The sequence below is a fragment of the Seriola aureovittata genome, chromosome 10, assembly GCF_021018895.1.
Source record: "Seriola aureovittata isolate HTS-2021-v1 ecotype China chromosome 10, ASM2101889v1, whole genome shotgun sequence".
Classification (NCBI taxonomy): Eukaryota; Metazoa; Chordata; class Actinopteri; order Carangiformes; family Carangidae; genus Seriola; species Seriola aureovittata.
Window position 1 is genome coordinate 5,762,618 of NC_079373.1, and position 18,143 is coordinate 5,780,760.

The 18,143-nt window shown below is 40.7% G+C and overlaps 1 protein-coding gene across 2 annotated transcripts in view; it reads right to left on the reverse strand.

Moving 5' to 3' along the window:
* Nucleotides 1–8,046: 8,046 nt before the first annotated feature.
* Nucleotides 8,047–18,143, reverse strand: part of cspg4 (chondroitin sulfate proteoglycan 4) — an 82,929-nt gene continuing 72,832 nt past the window's right edge. For both annotated transcript variants that reach the window (XM_056387296.1, XM_056387295.1), the window contains exons 8-11: nt 17,788–17,919; nt 16,231–16,391; nt 13,355–13,538; nt 8,047–12,068 (exon numbers count right to left, since the gene is read on the reverse strand). In XM_056387296.1, the coding sequence (XP_056243271.1) occupies nt 10,255–12,068; nt 13,355–13,538; nt 16,231–16,391; nt 17,788–17,919 (2,291 nt within the window). In that variant the 3' untranslated portion in view covers nt 8,047–10,254. The remainder of the gene's footprint in view (nt 12,069–13,354; nt 13,539–16,230; nt 16,392–17,787; nt 17,920–18,143) is intronic.

Below are 18,143 nucleotides of genomic sequence, written 5' to 3' on the forward strand. Positions count from 1 at the left end.
CAACGTTGGTGATGAGAGGCAGTGGAGGCAGACAGCTCTGAGTGAATTTCCAGAAGCGCGCTCCCTTAAAATAACTTCCCAGTCGGGTCCTGCATACCACGTCTGTGTGTGTGTGTGTGTGTGTGTGTGTGTCGAACACCGCAGCCAGCCCCGATCTGACCACCACCTCACCCTGCTCATACACCTTCAGGACCAGCTCAGGACCACACTTCCTCTGGTCCTGTTACAGCTTGGAGCCTTCACTGTCCAAAATCAACAGGGAGAACTTACACAACTTTTCGCCTTAATCACAAACCCGCCTTTGAAAAATAACAAGGACTGAAACTTTGGCAAATTGTAAAAACATCTGCCTGCCAACATGAAGAACATCACCGCGTGGAGCACTTTTCATATTCTCCACTGAGGAAAAGAAATCAAAACCTGTTTTGCATTTTTATGCACAAGATTTTAAAGTGATGCTGTTTGTTCCTCTGCTTCATGTAGTGATACAATAAACCCTGGAGGGAGAGCTCCACCCTATCAGCTGGATGGAGCAACCACGCAGCCCAGATCTGAAGGCATAACCCCCCCAGCTTTCAGGGAAGGGTGAGGGGGGTCCACCCTGTTGATTTCCTGCCCAATCCAGACTCTTGGCATCTCTTCATGGTTTTGGAGGGCATTAGGACGGATGAGGGGCTGGCGGATGAGGGGCTGGCGAGGATGGAGGGTGGGCGGTGAAGGAGGGGAGAAAGATGAGGTGAAATGGAGGGAGGGATGAAAGGAGGTAGGGAGGCAATATTAGTCCAGCGTTGAGTTGTTCTTGGCTCTCGCTGTAGTCTGTCCAACCCCACTGCAGGGTGTTACACACACACACTCTCTCACACAAAACACAACAGACATTTCCATGACAATAGTGTTCCAGCCGGTGGGAGTAACAAAGCAGGGTGACCACAGTACGTTTCTCACAGAGGAGGAGAGGGTGAAAGTGTCGCTCAGAGCCGGACCCGAGGAATCATCTGCTCTGCTGGTCAGGCCACAAAACCCAATAGGCAGTGTTATGACTTCAGAGGCAAGCTGGCGTCTATAGGCAGCCCCCAGGCGAAGTGGTTCGCTACTAGTGGGGGTCTGTGGTGAGCTGAGGAATGAACTGTGTGACATTAATTAACTTTCATTCAGTACAAATCGCTGAAAATCAGCTGCAGTAGTGTCGGTTCTTAATGGGCTGAGAAACTATGTGCTGTAGACGGTTACATAATTTAATACTAAACCTTGCCAACCAGTAGAAACCAAAAGATGGTGACTGGAGTCACAACGATTATCATACCGGGTATCCTTGATGTCAGAAAGTTTGAAAACCCCCATTTAAACCCTTATGTAATCTTAAAATGATAATTCCACAAAGATAATTATAACTTGGTACTCACCAAGTTCTTTGCTAAGATCTGTGAACCTGGATACTTTGCTAAAGATAAGTCTAATATTCATTCTTGTTTTAGGTCTGTTTTGGTCTTTGCCAGCTCCTGAGGGAAATGTCTGGCTCTTTAGTTGCTAAATGCTGTTATATGTTCAGCAGCTAAACCAGCTTAAAACAAAGCTAATTGGAGCAGTGGGACAGAAGCAAAACAGAAAAGCTGCTGGCTGGAAAACCAAAACAAGGAAGTGGAAGACATTAGAAAACTCAGTCGAGCTTAGTGTATGTGGTTAATTTTGTCTGTTAAAGGAGCTATTATATTATATAATATATCATTATATAATTTTTGCTGTAGCCACATAGCCAATGTTAGCAGTTTACTCACTATTTAGAAGACATGTTGCGAATTCAGCATCAAACTTCATTCATTAACTCACCAACAGCTGTCTCCACAGGTGGAAATCAAAAGATATTTATTGAGCAGCATGGTAATATCAAGGCCTGAGCCAGCAATTCATCAGGATTACTCACTACTTTCTGACGAGTGATCCTACTTTCTGAAATATGCAACAAGATGCAACTAGCTGGGAGCCCCAAGGACTAATATAATTCACACCTTCCAGTTTCACAATACTTCCTTACAGCACTGACCTTAATGCGCTAGTCAGCCTAAATGTACTGCATGTCTGCAGACTTAACAGGTGGCTGTAAGACATGTGTAACATTTGTCTCTGACAAAGAGCAGCAGCTGTATTCAGCTTATATTCATGTCAGGTCTATGGATTCAGATGGTGAAGGTTTTTTTACAGTTGAAAAAAAAAAAAAAGTAAAGCGCCATAGAAACTTCTCAAATGACTCCTGCAACACTTCTCTGCTGCCCATCTGTAAGATTTGTATTGTGTGTCATGACCAGCTCAAATGCCCAGACAAATAATCGAAGACTCATAAAAGCTACAATGCTTAAATAAATTATACATGTGATTGTTGCTGAGCACAAATCATAAAGAAAACAAACCCAGAACATGAAGGAAGCCTCTCTGAGGGGAGTGAGGCGGCAGCTCTTTATGGTGGGAGTAATTGTTTTAGAACGGAATTATTCTTACTTATAAGCCTTGACTGCTCTTCGTTCATTTTATGGTGCCTTTTTTAGGCTGTTTCTGAAATGTGATCTTTAATGTAAATCTTAATTTGATTTGTGTGTGATCGTGACATTGCATTTTTATTCTATTTTTATTTATTTAATTTTATCTCTTTAATTTTATTCTGTAACTCAATGTTGTCACTGACAATCCAACTGGTCGAGGCAGACGGTCGTCAGCCATAAGCCACGTTCTGTTCCAGATTCCTACCTGTTAAAAGGTAGAGGCAGAGTTTTCCTTGCCACTCACAGGAGACCTGCTCTATATGAAAAGTGCCCTGAGTAAACTTCTGTTCTGATTCAGTGCTATATAAATCTAATTGAATTGAACTGAACTGAATGTGACACCATGAGGAGAACTCATCATTTCCATCAGTAACAGACTGATCTGCTGAGATAGAAATGAGAAAAAGGTGACGGTGATTTGTTCTCTTTTTGGTGAGCATGCGCACACGTGGAAACACACAGACACACACACACACACACACACACACACACACACACACACACACACACACACACACACACACACACACACACACACACACACACACAGTGTACAGTGGAAAACACAATCTCTCTTCCAGCTGTCCATCCTTCTGAGTGAAAGGCCTCTCTTTCTCCAGGACGGGCCGCAGCAGCAGCAGCAGCAGCAGCAGCAGCAGCAGCAGCAGCAGCAGCAGCAGCAGCAGCAGCAGCAGCAGCAGCAGCAGCAGCAGCAGCAGCAGCAGCAGCAGCAGCAGCAGCAGCAGCAGCAGCAGCAGCAGCAGCAGCAGCAGCAGCAGCAGGACGGCTTGTGACTCTCACCCTGGCCCCGGCCCAGCATATTACACTGCTCTCCTGACCCCAACATGTGGCCCCGGGGACCCACCTCCACTCTGACAGCTGAGTTTTACACGTGTTCAGTATGAATCTCAGAGGATACCTTTACAGTACATGCACAAAATAGCAGCTTTTAAACTTGTTAATGGAGGTTTTCAGTTTTCAATTTTATTTCTTAATTTGGATTAAGGTTATTGTGATCGTCACAGTAACAGTAACCAGTAACACATTACAATCTGTTGTGTTACTGGTTAGTGTTGTACTGTCAGTGACAGACAAATTACATTTTAAAAACATTTAAAATTGTAGTAGGTTTGTCACAAGTACCCATTCAGGTTAAAAGCCAAATAACCAGGTCACTCAGTGCAAGCTGATGTCACTAGTGAGTGCCTTGATACACGGAAGCTTTCACATTTTCAGCTCTGCTCGCTCTTTCCCAGGAAAACCCTTCGGTCACGCATAAAAGTGGTTTGTTTTACCAGAGAAACCATGGATTTCCTGGATTTAATAGATGCATGCCACTTACAGAAATTCATTAAGTGATACTCTAAATAATAAGACACCCACACTTTGATTGACAAGTGATCCATGAGAAGTGCAGCACAGCAACTCCATGTTGCCAAAATGAGAACAAGCAGGAACTTGTGGATAACCACATCAGTGTGAGAGAGGTTGACTCAGTGGACGGTTCAATTTGAGAACAGTGATGCACCAATCAGGTGGAGACTTTTTTTTTTTTCCCAGGTTGTGACTTTCTGCACTGATGTGGGAGATGTCAGGCGGAGGTGGGAAGCATGCACTGAAACACATCTGGGTTTGGAGGTTTGTTCTGTTGTTTATGCCACTAACAGCATGTCGAGGGCTGATGGAGTCTGTAGATAAGGTAGCAGAGTAAAGTCTAAAGCAAACAGGCATGTCTCTTCTACTGAGGCTGACTTAGAGCCCGTCTCTAAGGGCCAAAGCTAACGTCAACATAACCCAGCTCAGAATTATATTGAAGGTTAACAAGCAAACTAATGTCCTGACGAATTGCTGACTCCGTAGACGCTTTGCTAGTAAAGTAACTTGGGATATAGACATTGATATTTCAATGCATAAACACCGTTCCCTGGTGAGGACCACACCGAAAGAAACCAATGAATTCACTCTGCAGCCTGTGCATACAAGTGATATCTACACCACCACCATTCAATATTAGCAATATTAAGCTACATAAATCAAATAGCTGCTGCTACTTAAAGAATTAACAGCAGAAAAGGCAGCCATGTGTTAACAACAGAAACTCCACAGAGGCTGCAGTCGACAAACACCGACAAAATGCTACATTGCCAGGCAACACAGCTGATGCTCTCCTCTGTGCAGTGAGTTACAACAAACAAGTCATATGTTGGACTCATGTCCAACATATGACTGCATCTGGACATCACTCCTCCACAATCTGCTCTACAACCAATTTCTCTGCTAGATTATTGTTGATGTAAAATATAACCAGTCCACTCACTGCGCTACTCCAAGTTTTCAAACACAGAGCTGAATGAGCTCTGCAGTCACAACAGGGATAATCAAAAACAGCCGAAAGGTGGTGCACAACTCACTGACTGTAGAAGTGAATGTAGAGGTCACAGCTGAGGGATCATGGATGTATTATAAGACCTTATAATACATTTACTTGAAATTGTTTTGCTGAAAACAAACTACTGAATAAATAACAACATTATATCAAACTGTCATATTTATCTAAACACATGAAGCGAGCCACTGAAACAGCATACTGTTGAGAGAGACTCTGTTCAAACTCTGGGTTTTTAGTTATTGTAACTGTAAATGTCAGTGGGATTTTGAGGTTTTCTTACACCTTGCACTGAACCCAGAAGTTAATTTCTTTTTTAAAAAAGTGTATTGTAACTAACTGTAATGCAGACACATCTTGTGACTTGTCACACTTTGTCTATAATCAGAGAGTTTAAACATTTATCGTCAGCGGTTCCTCCTCCCTGCCTTGTGTGTTTTCATTCCTCTTGGTCTTTTGGGAGAAAGGAGGAGTCATTTTGTTCCAAACTAATCCTGGCTAACATCCGCCAATCAGCAGCTCTCAGCGTCTCTGACCAGGCTGAGACATAAAAGAAGAGTGCCGCTTCCAAATCAGGAATCTGGCATCTACCAAGAAGCCTGTGGTTCCAAAACAACATCCCACTTCTATACCCAGGCACTTTTACGTGGGAGTGAACAGTGGGATATTATTAATTAATATATATATCAATATTAGGAGGAGGAAATTATTTCTTCGTCACACACATATTCTGTTTCCACACGGTTCACAGTTTCGGTACGGGAGTTGAGACATCAAACACTCCTTCATCATCAGAACATGTCGTCCTTATCCTCTAAGTTGTTTATAACATCTCTTAATACGAAACTGAGTGTTATTTCCACCACTTTAATTAATGTTTGTTCTTCAGAACCGGCATCCACATTAGCCAATAACTCTCCTGCACACTTCCCACATTTCTCATGCATGTCTTTTATTTCTGCTGAAGTCAAGGAAAACAACAGTGTCCCCGTAGATACTGTTTGCTCTATGTTGAAGTGAAATCTACATTACTACTTCATAAAAACTCACTAGGGTAGCTTCATTTTACATTCACTTTGTTTTATTTTTGCTTTATTTGATGAAATTTGGCTTAGTTTGAATTACTTTCTAAAGGACTTTTGCAAGTTTTAGTTAACTTTTGACAATAAAAAGTTCAGCTTTAGCTTAGTTTCAGTTTAGATTTATGTTTCGACTTAGATTGTCCCAGTAGGAATCCGTGGCAAACATTGCTATGAGTCAGACTGAAACTAAATGAAAGATATCAGACTCCCTTTCATTCTTTTTAATCTTCTTTTTAGCCCTATCTTTCATTGGGTTTTAGCAGTACCACAGTAAAGTGATCGTATCAAAACACATTCAGCTTGAGACTTGACATCCACAGCACAGTGACTGCTCAGAGACCATGACATAAGCAGACACATGTGGAGGAACAGCTGTGCCAGGCAGCTTATGAAAGCTGCAGGATGAGCGCTCAGACCAGAACAGAGGCAGAGCGACGGCTGAGGCCGGTGACACCGGGAGAAGACAAGAGAGCAGGAAAATGTAAAAAGCTGAGAGAAACGATGAAAAGTAAAGGCCAGGCACTGGAAAGAATGACGGACGGAGACAGCCTTGTGAAATGCTGACGAATGGCTGCAGGAGCTGCTATGGCTTCTTCTGAGGCCTGTTTGCACCCTAACGCCACCTGGTAGTCAAAAAGAGATATAGCAGCAGATAACAAAATGTTGACAAAAAGAAGTTTCCCTGGGAAAGACGCACTGCTTTCTTCCAATATAAATTAGACAATGTTGTGTCTTTCTCTAGGAAACTGTATTTTAATGCATTTACTGAATAATATAATAATTTCCTCTCTTTCCTCCCAAACTCACTCCAGGCTCTATAAACAATATGTTTTTAATGCTTTGCCTGGTAAATTAAAACAAGCCAATGAATTTACAACCTGGATATTTTAATGTCTATATTCTTGAATCGGGTTTGGTATTATACATACTTAAATTAGCATTACATTTCAACACAACTAATTAATACAGAATTCAGCAGCATGTATAATCTCATGTTGTGCTGAAAGGTAACACAGTTGTGCTGAAAACACCTTGGCCAGAAAACACATGTTGTTCTTTGAAGAAACATGTTTTGAAAGTAAATGAAATATTAAGTGAGACTGTAAAGATGCTATAATATTAATCAATACATTGACAGCAGCAACCAAAGCAAAATCACCACACATTAAATCAAATACAACGGACTCTTTTGTTTAGGGCTATAATTGTGTGAGTGAAGATTTCTTTTGATAGCACTATTCTAAACATCAGTTTCAGTGTGCTTCACAACATGATTTACCATAACTCAAACAGATACAAGAGCAGCAAAACTGAATTAAAACAGATATAACTTAATACAGAGGGGCAATACAGCAGTCTGAATTATGACAATGGCAGAACAATTCAGAAATTCACCTTGTTGTTTAGCTGAAACTAAAATAGTATCTTTAAGTTTATTATGATATTTAAAAAATATCTTTTTTAATATTTTGTTATTATAATTTAACTTGTTATTTAATTTAAGAATGAAGCGAAGCCAACGCTGGAATAATGCACTTAGAGGAGCTGCATTATCTTGAACTATTTGAAGATGAATATGATGAAGTTAAAAGTATAATGAATTACAGTAATCTGGGTGTGACAACACAAAAGCCTGGATTTCCCTGCCCATTGATCTTAACATTTCAAACATTTCTTAACTGGCCAAAATAAAGCCAATTACAAATAGTTGCAGAATGAAAAGAGTGTTTTAATGTTATAATGATTATGTGATATAAACAACAGTATCATAACAAAATCCTGAGATTATGCTCATCTGAAGATGTAGGGAAACTGCAAAGGTCTTGCACATCAAACAAGCCGGGCGACTGGGTGATTCAACTCCTGATGTGAGGTGGGTTTGAAACAGAGATGAAAGCAAACGAACAGCAAACATACTACACACAAGTATAAAAGAAACATCTACAAATGTGTACCAGGCAGCCCCCTGTGCCGGTTCCCATACGCGTGAGGCCCGGAGATGTATACTTTCAGCAATAGTTGCAGACAGAATGATGAACACAGGTTTTGTTGCATGATCATTTTATTTCCATTAGTGCTGAGAACAAGCTCAGAGACATACTGCAGCTTCAAGAGACATTTATGTTCTATTCTCAGAATCTAAACATTGCTTTGCATTACCATTATTTTTCATTAGGCACCTGCAGTTTACAGATAACAGTTTAATCTCTGACAGAGCACGTAACACGAGCAGGAGCTGATGTGTGGGGAGTGAAAGAAATAATAAATAATGAAAAATGAGGGGTGGTGATGAACTCAACCTTCAGTAAGCAGGAAACAGAAGAGTGAGATGGGCGCTTGCACAAACACACACACTGACAAGCTCACACTCACGCACACTTTGTAGTTGATCAATCTAAGTAAATGTAGTTACATGTACATATACCTTTGACGCCCAAAAATCGTACTCAAAGACAGAATATTTACTGCCAAGATGTGGATGTGATGTCCTGAATGAGGGACCTATCGTTTTATTTTAGCTATTTGTAAGAGATAATGTCACTGAAAATACACACTGAGCTCTGCGCTGTCTGTAAAATCTCTACCTACATCTCCTGCTCTCAAAACACTACAAAAATAGAAAATCAATGAGACGATGAATACTGCAAAGACATAATCGTATATTCAGTATATGACTAACGAAGAATAAGGTGTCATCGGTATACAGTATGAAAAAAGAAATATACAGCAAATAGTAAAACACGGTCAGAAAAATGAATTGTTTGAGTCTTTCTCTTCTTTAGTGGATCAAAAACGCTTTCTGAATTTCTCATTGTACACTTTCTACTTCAGCTTAAGTATGTCATTCAACATTCAACAATCAGATAACTTAACCGCGACAGGTCAGAGTGACAAAAAGACGTCTAAAGAGAGTCTCATTTACAGTAATGCTCAATATACAAAACAAGTCTAAAGAGTTAAAAAATCTGTATATTCAGCTTACATATGGAATGCTTAAAATCAAAAGTAGCTTTGAAGACTTCAACTCTGTCAGTCTCTTCATTTTAAATCAGCGTAACCTATAGAGTGGAGCACTTGATTCATTATCCCCACACCAGCACCAACCAGTATCTATGAATTCTTAATTACAGACTTGGAAACTGGAAACATCCCAGTTCAAGATGGGCTCACCCATGCCTGTCAGCCAATACGGATGTGTGAAAGAGCAATCATACCAAAATAACCTACTGCCTGTGGTCTACTAACTCTGTAGTTTCGTGGTCAGTGCTGTGCCAGTCCAGTGAATATTTACGAGCACTTTGGAAGCATGCAGAAATAATATGTGACAGATGATGACACGACTCTGAGCTAAATTCAATCAAACCCGTGCAAGGTGTTGCAACAAAGTTTTAGATTTTCAACTGTTTTTAGGATTAAACCATCTGCTTTCTACTCAAAAAATTAAACTACTGAAATGTTATTGTGTGATGACATGAAAGTAATAGGTTGACATTTTGGGAAATACGCTTATTTTCTTTCTTGTTGAGAGAAGACTGATACTACTCCTGGCTGTAGCTTCATATTTAACAGACACATATAGGAGTGGTATTGATCTTCTCATCTAACTTATTGCAAGAAAGTGAATATGTATATTTCCCAAAATATTAGTTTCTTGAAACTGAATTTAGCCCTGAGAAATAACATACAACGGTACCTTTAAAACATTGAAAAATAAAGAGAAAACACTAAGAGGCAGTTTGTCATCTTCTCGATAATACAGCAATCTATTTACCTCATCAACTATGTACACGCTTATCAACTTTTCTAATGAACCAAAAATTTAAATCAAACTATTACCAAGACTTTAAATTACCACTATCCACTCAAATGAATAATATTGGCCTATGAGATCTTATGGAATACAATGACAGAGCACACCCAAAAAATACTTGTTGCAAACACATGGCATGTTTATGTCTTTATCTGTGCCCTTTGACAAAAGGAATGACAAAACTAAAATAAATAGACATGGCATGAACCTCCTAAGATAAGAAACTGCCTCTTTCTTTGCCAATAAGTATTCAGTGTTACATTGCCTGAGAATTTGTCCACAGTTGTGTTTAGATAAGCAAATAACCAATGGCGTGAAGAAAATATTTTCATTTAAACTGCTGTGGCAAGAGGTCTTTAATACTGAGAGGAATGATTTGAGGAGGCTTCCAAACACTTGAGGATCCACCTCTCTCTGTGTCCTACTGTATCTCAAAAGGTCTCAGACCCAGTACTGGTTCTTTTTCAAGGCCGGGTTCGTCGTCCGACAGTGCTGCAACAACTCCGGGTCTGCGTCTTTGGAGTCCATGTTGGACATAGGGATGTTATTGGCTGGGTCAGTTTTGCGAAAGGTTTCTGTGCCGGCCACCTCTCCGTTTTTGGGTTTGGTCGCTGCCGTCTGGACGTCATGCTTGCCTGTCTTGTTTTTGCGGATCAGGTAGTAGGCCAGGATGGCTGCCAGCAGCAAGAGGAGGAGGATTACCAGGATGGGGATGAGAATAGACCAGAAGTTGCTGCGTCGGGAAACGTGTGGTTTCCCATTGGAGCTAGAACCAGGAGATGCTGTAGTGGGGGCGGCTCCACGGGGCCAGTTGTTACTCCAGTTGGGGCTGGCTGGAGTGGCTTCTGAAGGAATCCTCAACAGAGAGACAGGGTAGACCCCAGAAGCATTGTAGGGGCCTGTCTGGAAGGACAGCACACATTCAGCAGGAGGCACCCCATGCGCTTTAAGCAAAAAGCGGGCCTCATCCTGAGTGACATCACCTTGTGATCCAGAAGAGGGATTGAGGATTTCCATGGCAACACGGCCCTCATCCAAGTCCCTATTGCTGAACGTGGCCACTGGCTGACCTGCACCAGGACCTCCAGCCCTCACAAAACGAGCCCCCCGTGGCTGTTGGATGACGGTGAACGTGGGGGATGTTCTGGTCTTGTTCGCCAGTGGAAATGCATCCAGGAGCTTCCTGTCCAGTTGGACCAGAGTACCTTGGGGTAAGAGAGGATCCTGAGCGATGTTGGCCAGAGGCTGTACTGTGATGTTGAGGACTGAGGAGACATTAGCGGCCCGACTGCGTGCCACAAAGGCAACACTATCTCGAGGTGAAGTGGACTTCACAAACCGGACACTGACTCGGCCCTCTTTGATCTGTTTCTGGGTGAAGGCTGACGTTGGCTGCCGGTCTACCATGACAGCTGCATACTTAGGAACACTTGTGATCTTGTAAAGGATGTCCTCCTCAACAGGGCCCCCAGTACTGGCCTTCAACATCTCCTCAGTAACCAGGGTCTCATCATCACCTTGTTTCACCTTGATCTCAGGAGCTTTATCAAGAAACAAGGTGCGAGCTAGGACGCCGATGTGGAGCGTGTGCGGCTCTGTCTGGTGTTCACCATCTGACACAATGAACTCCACAACGCCATCTGCAAGGCTGTCATCACTGTAGAAGCCCACCTGCCCACGATTGACCATCTCTTGTGTGAACTCAGAGATGGGGTCCATTGTGAGCGAGTCAACCAGTCGACCGTTCCTCGGGGCTTTGGTCACTTTGAAGTGCACCTCATCTGGTGGACTGTCCTCGTCTTGGGTGTTGAGATGCTTCCGGGTCAAGATGGTCATGGAGCCTTGAAGAACCTCCAAGAGCATGTCTGTAGTGACGAGTTCGGGGGGGTCAGAGCCTCGCCGTTTGATTGAGATGTTAAAGATCTCTTCCAGGACCACGGCATCGGCAGGTGAGGACACGCCACGACCCTCAGACTTTAGACGAGCTCTGAAAGAGAAGCTGTCAAAAGAGGCCCCTGAGTCATCATGGAGATATTCCACCTTTCCTTGATTTACATCTTCCTGCATGAAGGATGGGGCATTACGGGGCAGGTCCTGACCACCCAGGGTTATACGACCGTGGTCAGGGAAACGCTTAATCTCAAAAACCACATCCACATCATCTTGGTTAGCCTCACGTACGCTCGCCAGAAGGTTGGAGGCATCAAGAATCGAATTGTCAATGGTCTTCCTCTGGCCCTGCACCATTTCCAGACCTGAGTAGAAACAATAAAAACAAATAGAAAATCTTAAATGACATCAGGTTCAGTTGTCAGAGATATTTTCTAACCAGTTTTGGCTGCCTCCCATCGCTATTTAATTAAGCAGCACAGTACATTTAGGCTCATGGCATGTTAGGAGAGACAGATGGAGCAGGGTGCTTGTTGTTTTGGCAGCGACAGAAGCAGGGGTGATAAATCTCTTTATGACTTTGGACTGTTCAAGCAGAGAAGAATTACAGTAGATAACAAGTTTCTCTCATATGAAAAATTAAAAGGAAGAATAATGAAGAACAAACTGAGGCAATTTCCCAGCATAATGGCAAATAAATCAGAAATGCACATCAGTGTGATTCTGACCATAAGGTACACTTGATTTATTTTTTTTAAACCACATAATGATTTGTATTATTTTTCTTTTTTGATTCAACAGTGATTTATTTGTGACTGCGTGGTGAGGTAAGATAATAACTCCAAACGAGCTGCCATTTTCACACCAACATAAATATAAAGTGAAGTATTTAAAGTAAGTAGACATGTGGAATTAAGAAAGGCCAGTCCATCAGTGTTTCCCACTTATATATTAAATAAATCTCAATAAAGAGAACCCCCCTCTACTCATAACTATACATGTATTAATAAACGATTTTAGGGTTAAAACACTTAGACATAAAATTATTCCTTTCCAAAGTGACACTTCTTCCCCAAACTGTACTGGAACTTTTGAGTATGAAACATTTAAAATAAGCTGCCCACTATCCAAGACAGAGCCAACAACTAACTTTTTTACAACCTTCTAAAGCCTGCACGAGAGTTTCATATTCAAAAGACAGATTTTGGTGGAGGATCTCTTTTCAACCTACAAACAACATTGTGTGGTTTCAGTTTTATCAATGAACGTCTGGTCATTTTGTGTCTGTTACTCTATTTAACGCCTGAATCTTAAAGGAAGTGGCAAGAGAAGAACATGTATGCTCAGCCAGCCTACCCTGTATGTCTATTCAAATAAACCATGGCTGCACCTGGTGAAAACCATATCAATTCATTGTGACTCTAGCACTATTATTTAAGGCGAAGCCCTTTAATGGGGCTTAGCAGGATTAGTGGCTCATCTGTGGATCTCAACATCTGCGGAAGCGTTTATACAGTAATCACAATTTGCTGATAAATTAGTGATGGAGTGGTCATTTATTTAGATTCTAGTTTATTACAGTGGTATTCAAAGAAAACAAGTCATTTATTCATATGAGAACATTGTGTTCCTCTCTCATTTTGTCATTTACCTTTGTTCTTCCACAGCTGTGAGGAGATGTTGCTGTGAGCAGCATAGTATGAGACGGTGATGGGGAGGATGTGACGCACATCTGGAGCTGGCTGGGATGACAGAGTGAGCTCGATGGAGTCTCTCACCACCCAAAAAGGCTCCTCAGGTATCTGGTGCTCATAGAAGACTGCTCCTGACTCCAGCTGTGTGTCGGGGGAAACACAATCAGAAGACGATGAGCGGTTTCTGATAAAATCCAATACTCAGATCACAAACCTATTATATTCTCCCATGAGTTTCAACTGAGTATTGATGTTAAAAAGGCTCATAGAAAACTTTATGTGAGTATCTTGTTAAAACACATCCCGTTTATTAAAATCTTACTGTATGTCAATATAAGCTTAGTTTTTATAGTGACTCTATCTGCAGTTACTTGTTGACAACTCATTTTGACTTGAGTAATTTTATAGATGAGGACTGACATTTAAGTTTGTAAAAATATTTTATTGCTCTCTTTCCCTCTGACGTTCGCAGCCTCAGTAAAAAGGAGCACTAATGGTAGCAGCAGTGGTTTGGCTCAGCTGAACTGGGATACGGGCTGGAGAACTGGAATGTGACGGCCTGTGTTCGCTCTCTGAGGTCACTCTGTCCTAAACTCAACTCTTCTCTCTCGCTCCGTCTCTCTCTCTCGCTCTCTCACGCACACACACGAAAGCATATTCATGCATGCACACACAAACGCACACTGCTGAATAACTCATCAAATCTTGTTTTCAGCTCAACCTACTGTTAGATTTTCTGTCACACTCTAAACGGTGCAGTTTGCACGGAAAGAATTTGTTCTCATGCTCGTCCAAGCACGGTCAGATGTCAGGAATGGAAATGAGCAGATAGTCTTGAATCGGATAAAGATGAGAGTGAGAGCACACTGCCACCACAGCAGACAAACACTGGGCCTGCACAGTACATGCACACTGCTACTACTAGTAAATATGATATATCAGTAATGTTTTGATATGCATATTTTTTCTATTGGAATCTGGCTATTTGCTTATGTAATTTGAGTAAACAGAAAAATAATAGTGCTTCTTTGCTTCACAGACTATAACAGTAAAAGCAAAAAAGCACAATCACAATCAATGAACAATGGAACTCTTTGGGATCAAGAGCCACACCCTGATGAGGAGTTTTGCTGAAACATGTAGGTGTCAACCATTAAAACAATGACATTTTAGTACACTCACTTTTCCAGCTGCACAGCTGAAAACTCTTGTGAATAAAATCACAGAAACCTCTTCTTTTGTGGTGTTATTCTTTGCCTGTGACCCTCTGTGTATATTTGAAACTTCTCCAACCTCGTCCATTACATACTATGGTGAGATTGTCATTTATTTGACAATAATAAAGGCAAATGCAACACTGCAGTCACTCAGTCCTGACATGCAATTAAACCTGTCAAGAGTAAAAACACTAACTTTAAAAGCCTGTAAACTAAGAACCTAATGCTCATGTCATGGTGAACTTAAACGTCACAGTGGCACAATGTCACATTCAATGACGCCCCCTGCTGGTAAAGAAGAGGAACATGTTCAGGCCTCACATGGTGTGAGTTTGTCACTGAAACACAGCACTCGTGCACTGAACACACTGCAGTTAGAGTGCACATTCAAAACAATAAAACTTTATTTGGACAGGGGAGGTGCCAATAATCAGGTGATAAAGCAGGTCAGCCAGGAGTCTCAGGTGAGCTGGAGTTATTGATGCGTAGTAAAAGTAAGTCAGATGTCGGGGTTGTGTTTGGGTAAGCTGAGGGTTAGACTTACACTGTGTGAAGAGATGCAGGAAATGGTCAATATAATGTCTAACTGATAGTTTGTTAATTATTAATATTGGAATATTAAAAAAATTGCTGTCTATCAAAATTTACATTTTATTTTTGACCATTTTTGTAATTATTGTAATTATAATAAACCATTACCAGCTCAGTCTACTTTAAAGTCACGACTAGTCCTCGCACCTACAAAACTACAAACATTGTTTGTCTTCAAAAGTAAAAAAAAAAATTCTACTAAGGTTACAATTTATTTAAATTCAACAAACAAAAACATTTCGGTTTAGGACTGCGAAGTGAAGCATATTTAGGAAAATGTAACCAAACAGTGTTGTTTTTCTGATGAGGACATTCCTTACAGTGTGTCACACTAATTTACAGCTGTTTTAGTCTACACTAAGTGAGTTTGACTATGAAGTTTACTGCACCAACTTCTCTGGTGTAAACAAAAATCAACAAATAGAAAAACATGAAAAAACACCACAGTATTCAGACGTGTCAGGAGCTGCAACTTGAAACTCTCTAATTACTTAACTTCCACTTCTGGGAGAGTGGTTGGTTCTGCAGCACCGGCTTGTGCTGAAAGCAGGATTAGCTGCATTTTTATGCATTCAAGTGGTATTATGTCTTCTTATATATCTGTCTGATGGCGTATGTGGCAGACGACTGAAATGCCTTTAGCGGCTATGACTGTGAAACCTGCTATTAATAGGAATGTTAAACCTGGAAGTGGAAAGAGAGGATCTATTTGACAAAAAGAAAATGAATAATAGTTGAACTTTCAGTGCCCTCTTCACTGCTTATTAAAGAAGAAAGACATCAAAGATGCTTTTTCTTTTAGTTTTCGTGGCAAATTTTTATCCACATATTTTTCATTTCAATGTATTTTATTGTTTCACTGTTTTAATATTTACTTTTTACTGTCACTTATATTATTGGTAAAAGTTAATGGACAACATTAATTGTGTGAAGGGAGGAAGGAAATTAGTTTAATGTGTCCTAGAAGAAATAAATCTCAGAAACACACCTCAAGCATCACACACACACACATAAAAAGTAATTACCTGTGTTTGTGAGAAGCGGGTAATTTCCTCATACTGGTTCCTGTCATTGGCCAGGATCAGTCTTCCCAAACGAGGTGGGCGGATAAGTGAGTAGCTTATCTCATTTCCATCCTCATTGGTTACAGCCCCCAGATTGGCACTTGTGATGGGCTGCCTTGTTCCTGTGAAGACACACACACACACACACGCACACAGTCACACACACGCTCCTCTGAGAGCTGAGATGATTCTGTGGAAAATGGCTTCTTGGCAGCTTAGCCGAGCTTGTGAAATTAAGCAGAGTTTAGAAATGCTTCAAACTTTAGTGGTTACAGTAACTCATGCACACTAGCGTGCAGTAGAGGGTCCTTATGTGGAGAGATTTTATCCAAGCTTTAAAAAAAAGTGACAACTCATCCCCTGTGTCAGCTATAAAATGAATGTCTATTATGGAAAGAACTGAGGTTGTTGTCTGCACTGACACTCGTGCTCATTAAGAAGTCTCACTTCTCAAAACTTTCATCTGGACCAGTTGTGATGTTCTTTTTTAACCACTACAAATACGGTGATGTTTCATTTCCAAAGTATTTTAAACTTGACATAGAAGTGCATGTTTAGTGCACGGTAGCATTTAAAATCAAGCTTTTAAAGACTCCTTGACATTAGGGTAATTGGAACTTATACTCTACTACTTGTTCTGGTACGATCAGTAGCAAGTAGCGGCTAACGTTAGCGTTGGTACTGTGTAACTGACATTAATTAGTAATTTGAATGACTTTTCTCCGTGTCTGTGCTCCGGTTACACTGACATTTAGCATGTTTCAGATAAAACTAATGATAATAATGACCTTGAAGCAACTGGTTCAAAAGAATCAGAAAGGAAGAATTCAGTGTGGCATTATCTTGCAATCATCATTTGTAGCCACTGAGGCTGTTGTTTAGCAAAGGTTTTTTATCAGTGGTTCATGAGAATCTATATTACTCCATGTAAATTTTTAATAAGATCAAAACAAACACCCCAGACCATTACTTTAAATGTGAAAACGCTACTTTATAGGGAAGACACTATATCATTGTTCATTTCCTGTTACCAAAGTGTTTTATTTTGTGTTTCTTGCATTGTTGGTTATGATCTTCTTTTGTGACCTAAATATTTTTACTTGGTATATTTCCTGCTGTATGTAACTTAAGGAGTGAGGTAAATTTTGTTTTCACAGCAAAAAGACAGTTGTTGTGTCTTGGAAAAATCTACTGCAAACATTTGTTAGCCAGTGGTCAAAAGGTCAGATGTGGTGGCCATTCATGGGCTGAAAACGAAATCTGAGAACGATCCTTCAACACAAACTCTATTTGTTGTAAAGTAATAACTTCAGTGAGGTTTTGGTCAAACTTTCTGTGACTGACCATGTTTTGTATGTTGGAGATAAATACAAAACAGAAAAAATGCAATGGTTAAAAAAAGGCCTGTTATTATGCTGCTGTAATGACAAGGTTGAACAAGTCACTCGTCACTGCGGTTATCCTTATCCCTCCATCACTGCTGTCCTCACTGCCTTAAAGGATATTTTGGCATCTTACCTGGGAACACCATGAGCTCCTCCTGCGTTACCATGGTGATGGTGAGAGGCCTGGCTGTGATGACAAATTGGTAGAGAGGAGACGTGTGCTCTCCGTCTGTCACAGTGAAACTGAAACCACCAGACTCCTCACCTAGAGGAACAGATGAGTTTGTTACTGTTCATTCAATTAGTTCATTCAATTCAATTCCAAGATGCTTTATTAGCATGAAAGTTTTAGACAAACAATGTTGCCAAGGCATCAAAATACAATTTCCAAAATACAAACTACAAAATGCAACAACAGATCAATGTACATATTATGTAATATAAATTACATATTATATGATTATAATTATTTGTTTCTGACTTTTTTGT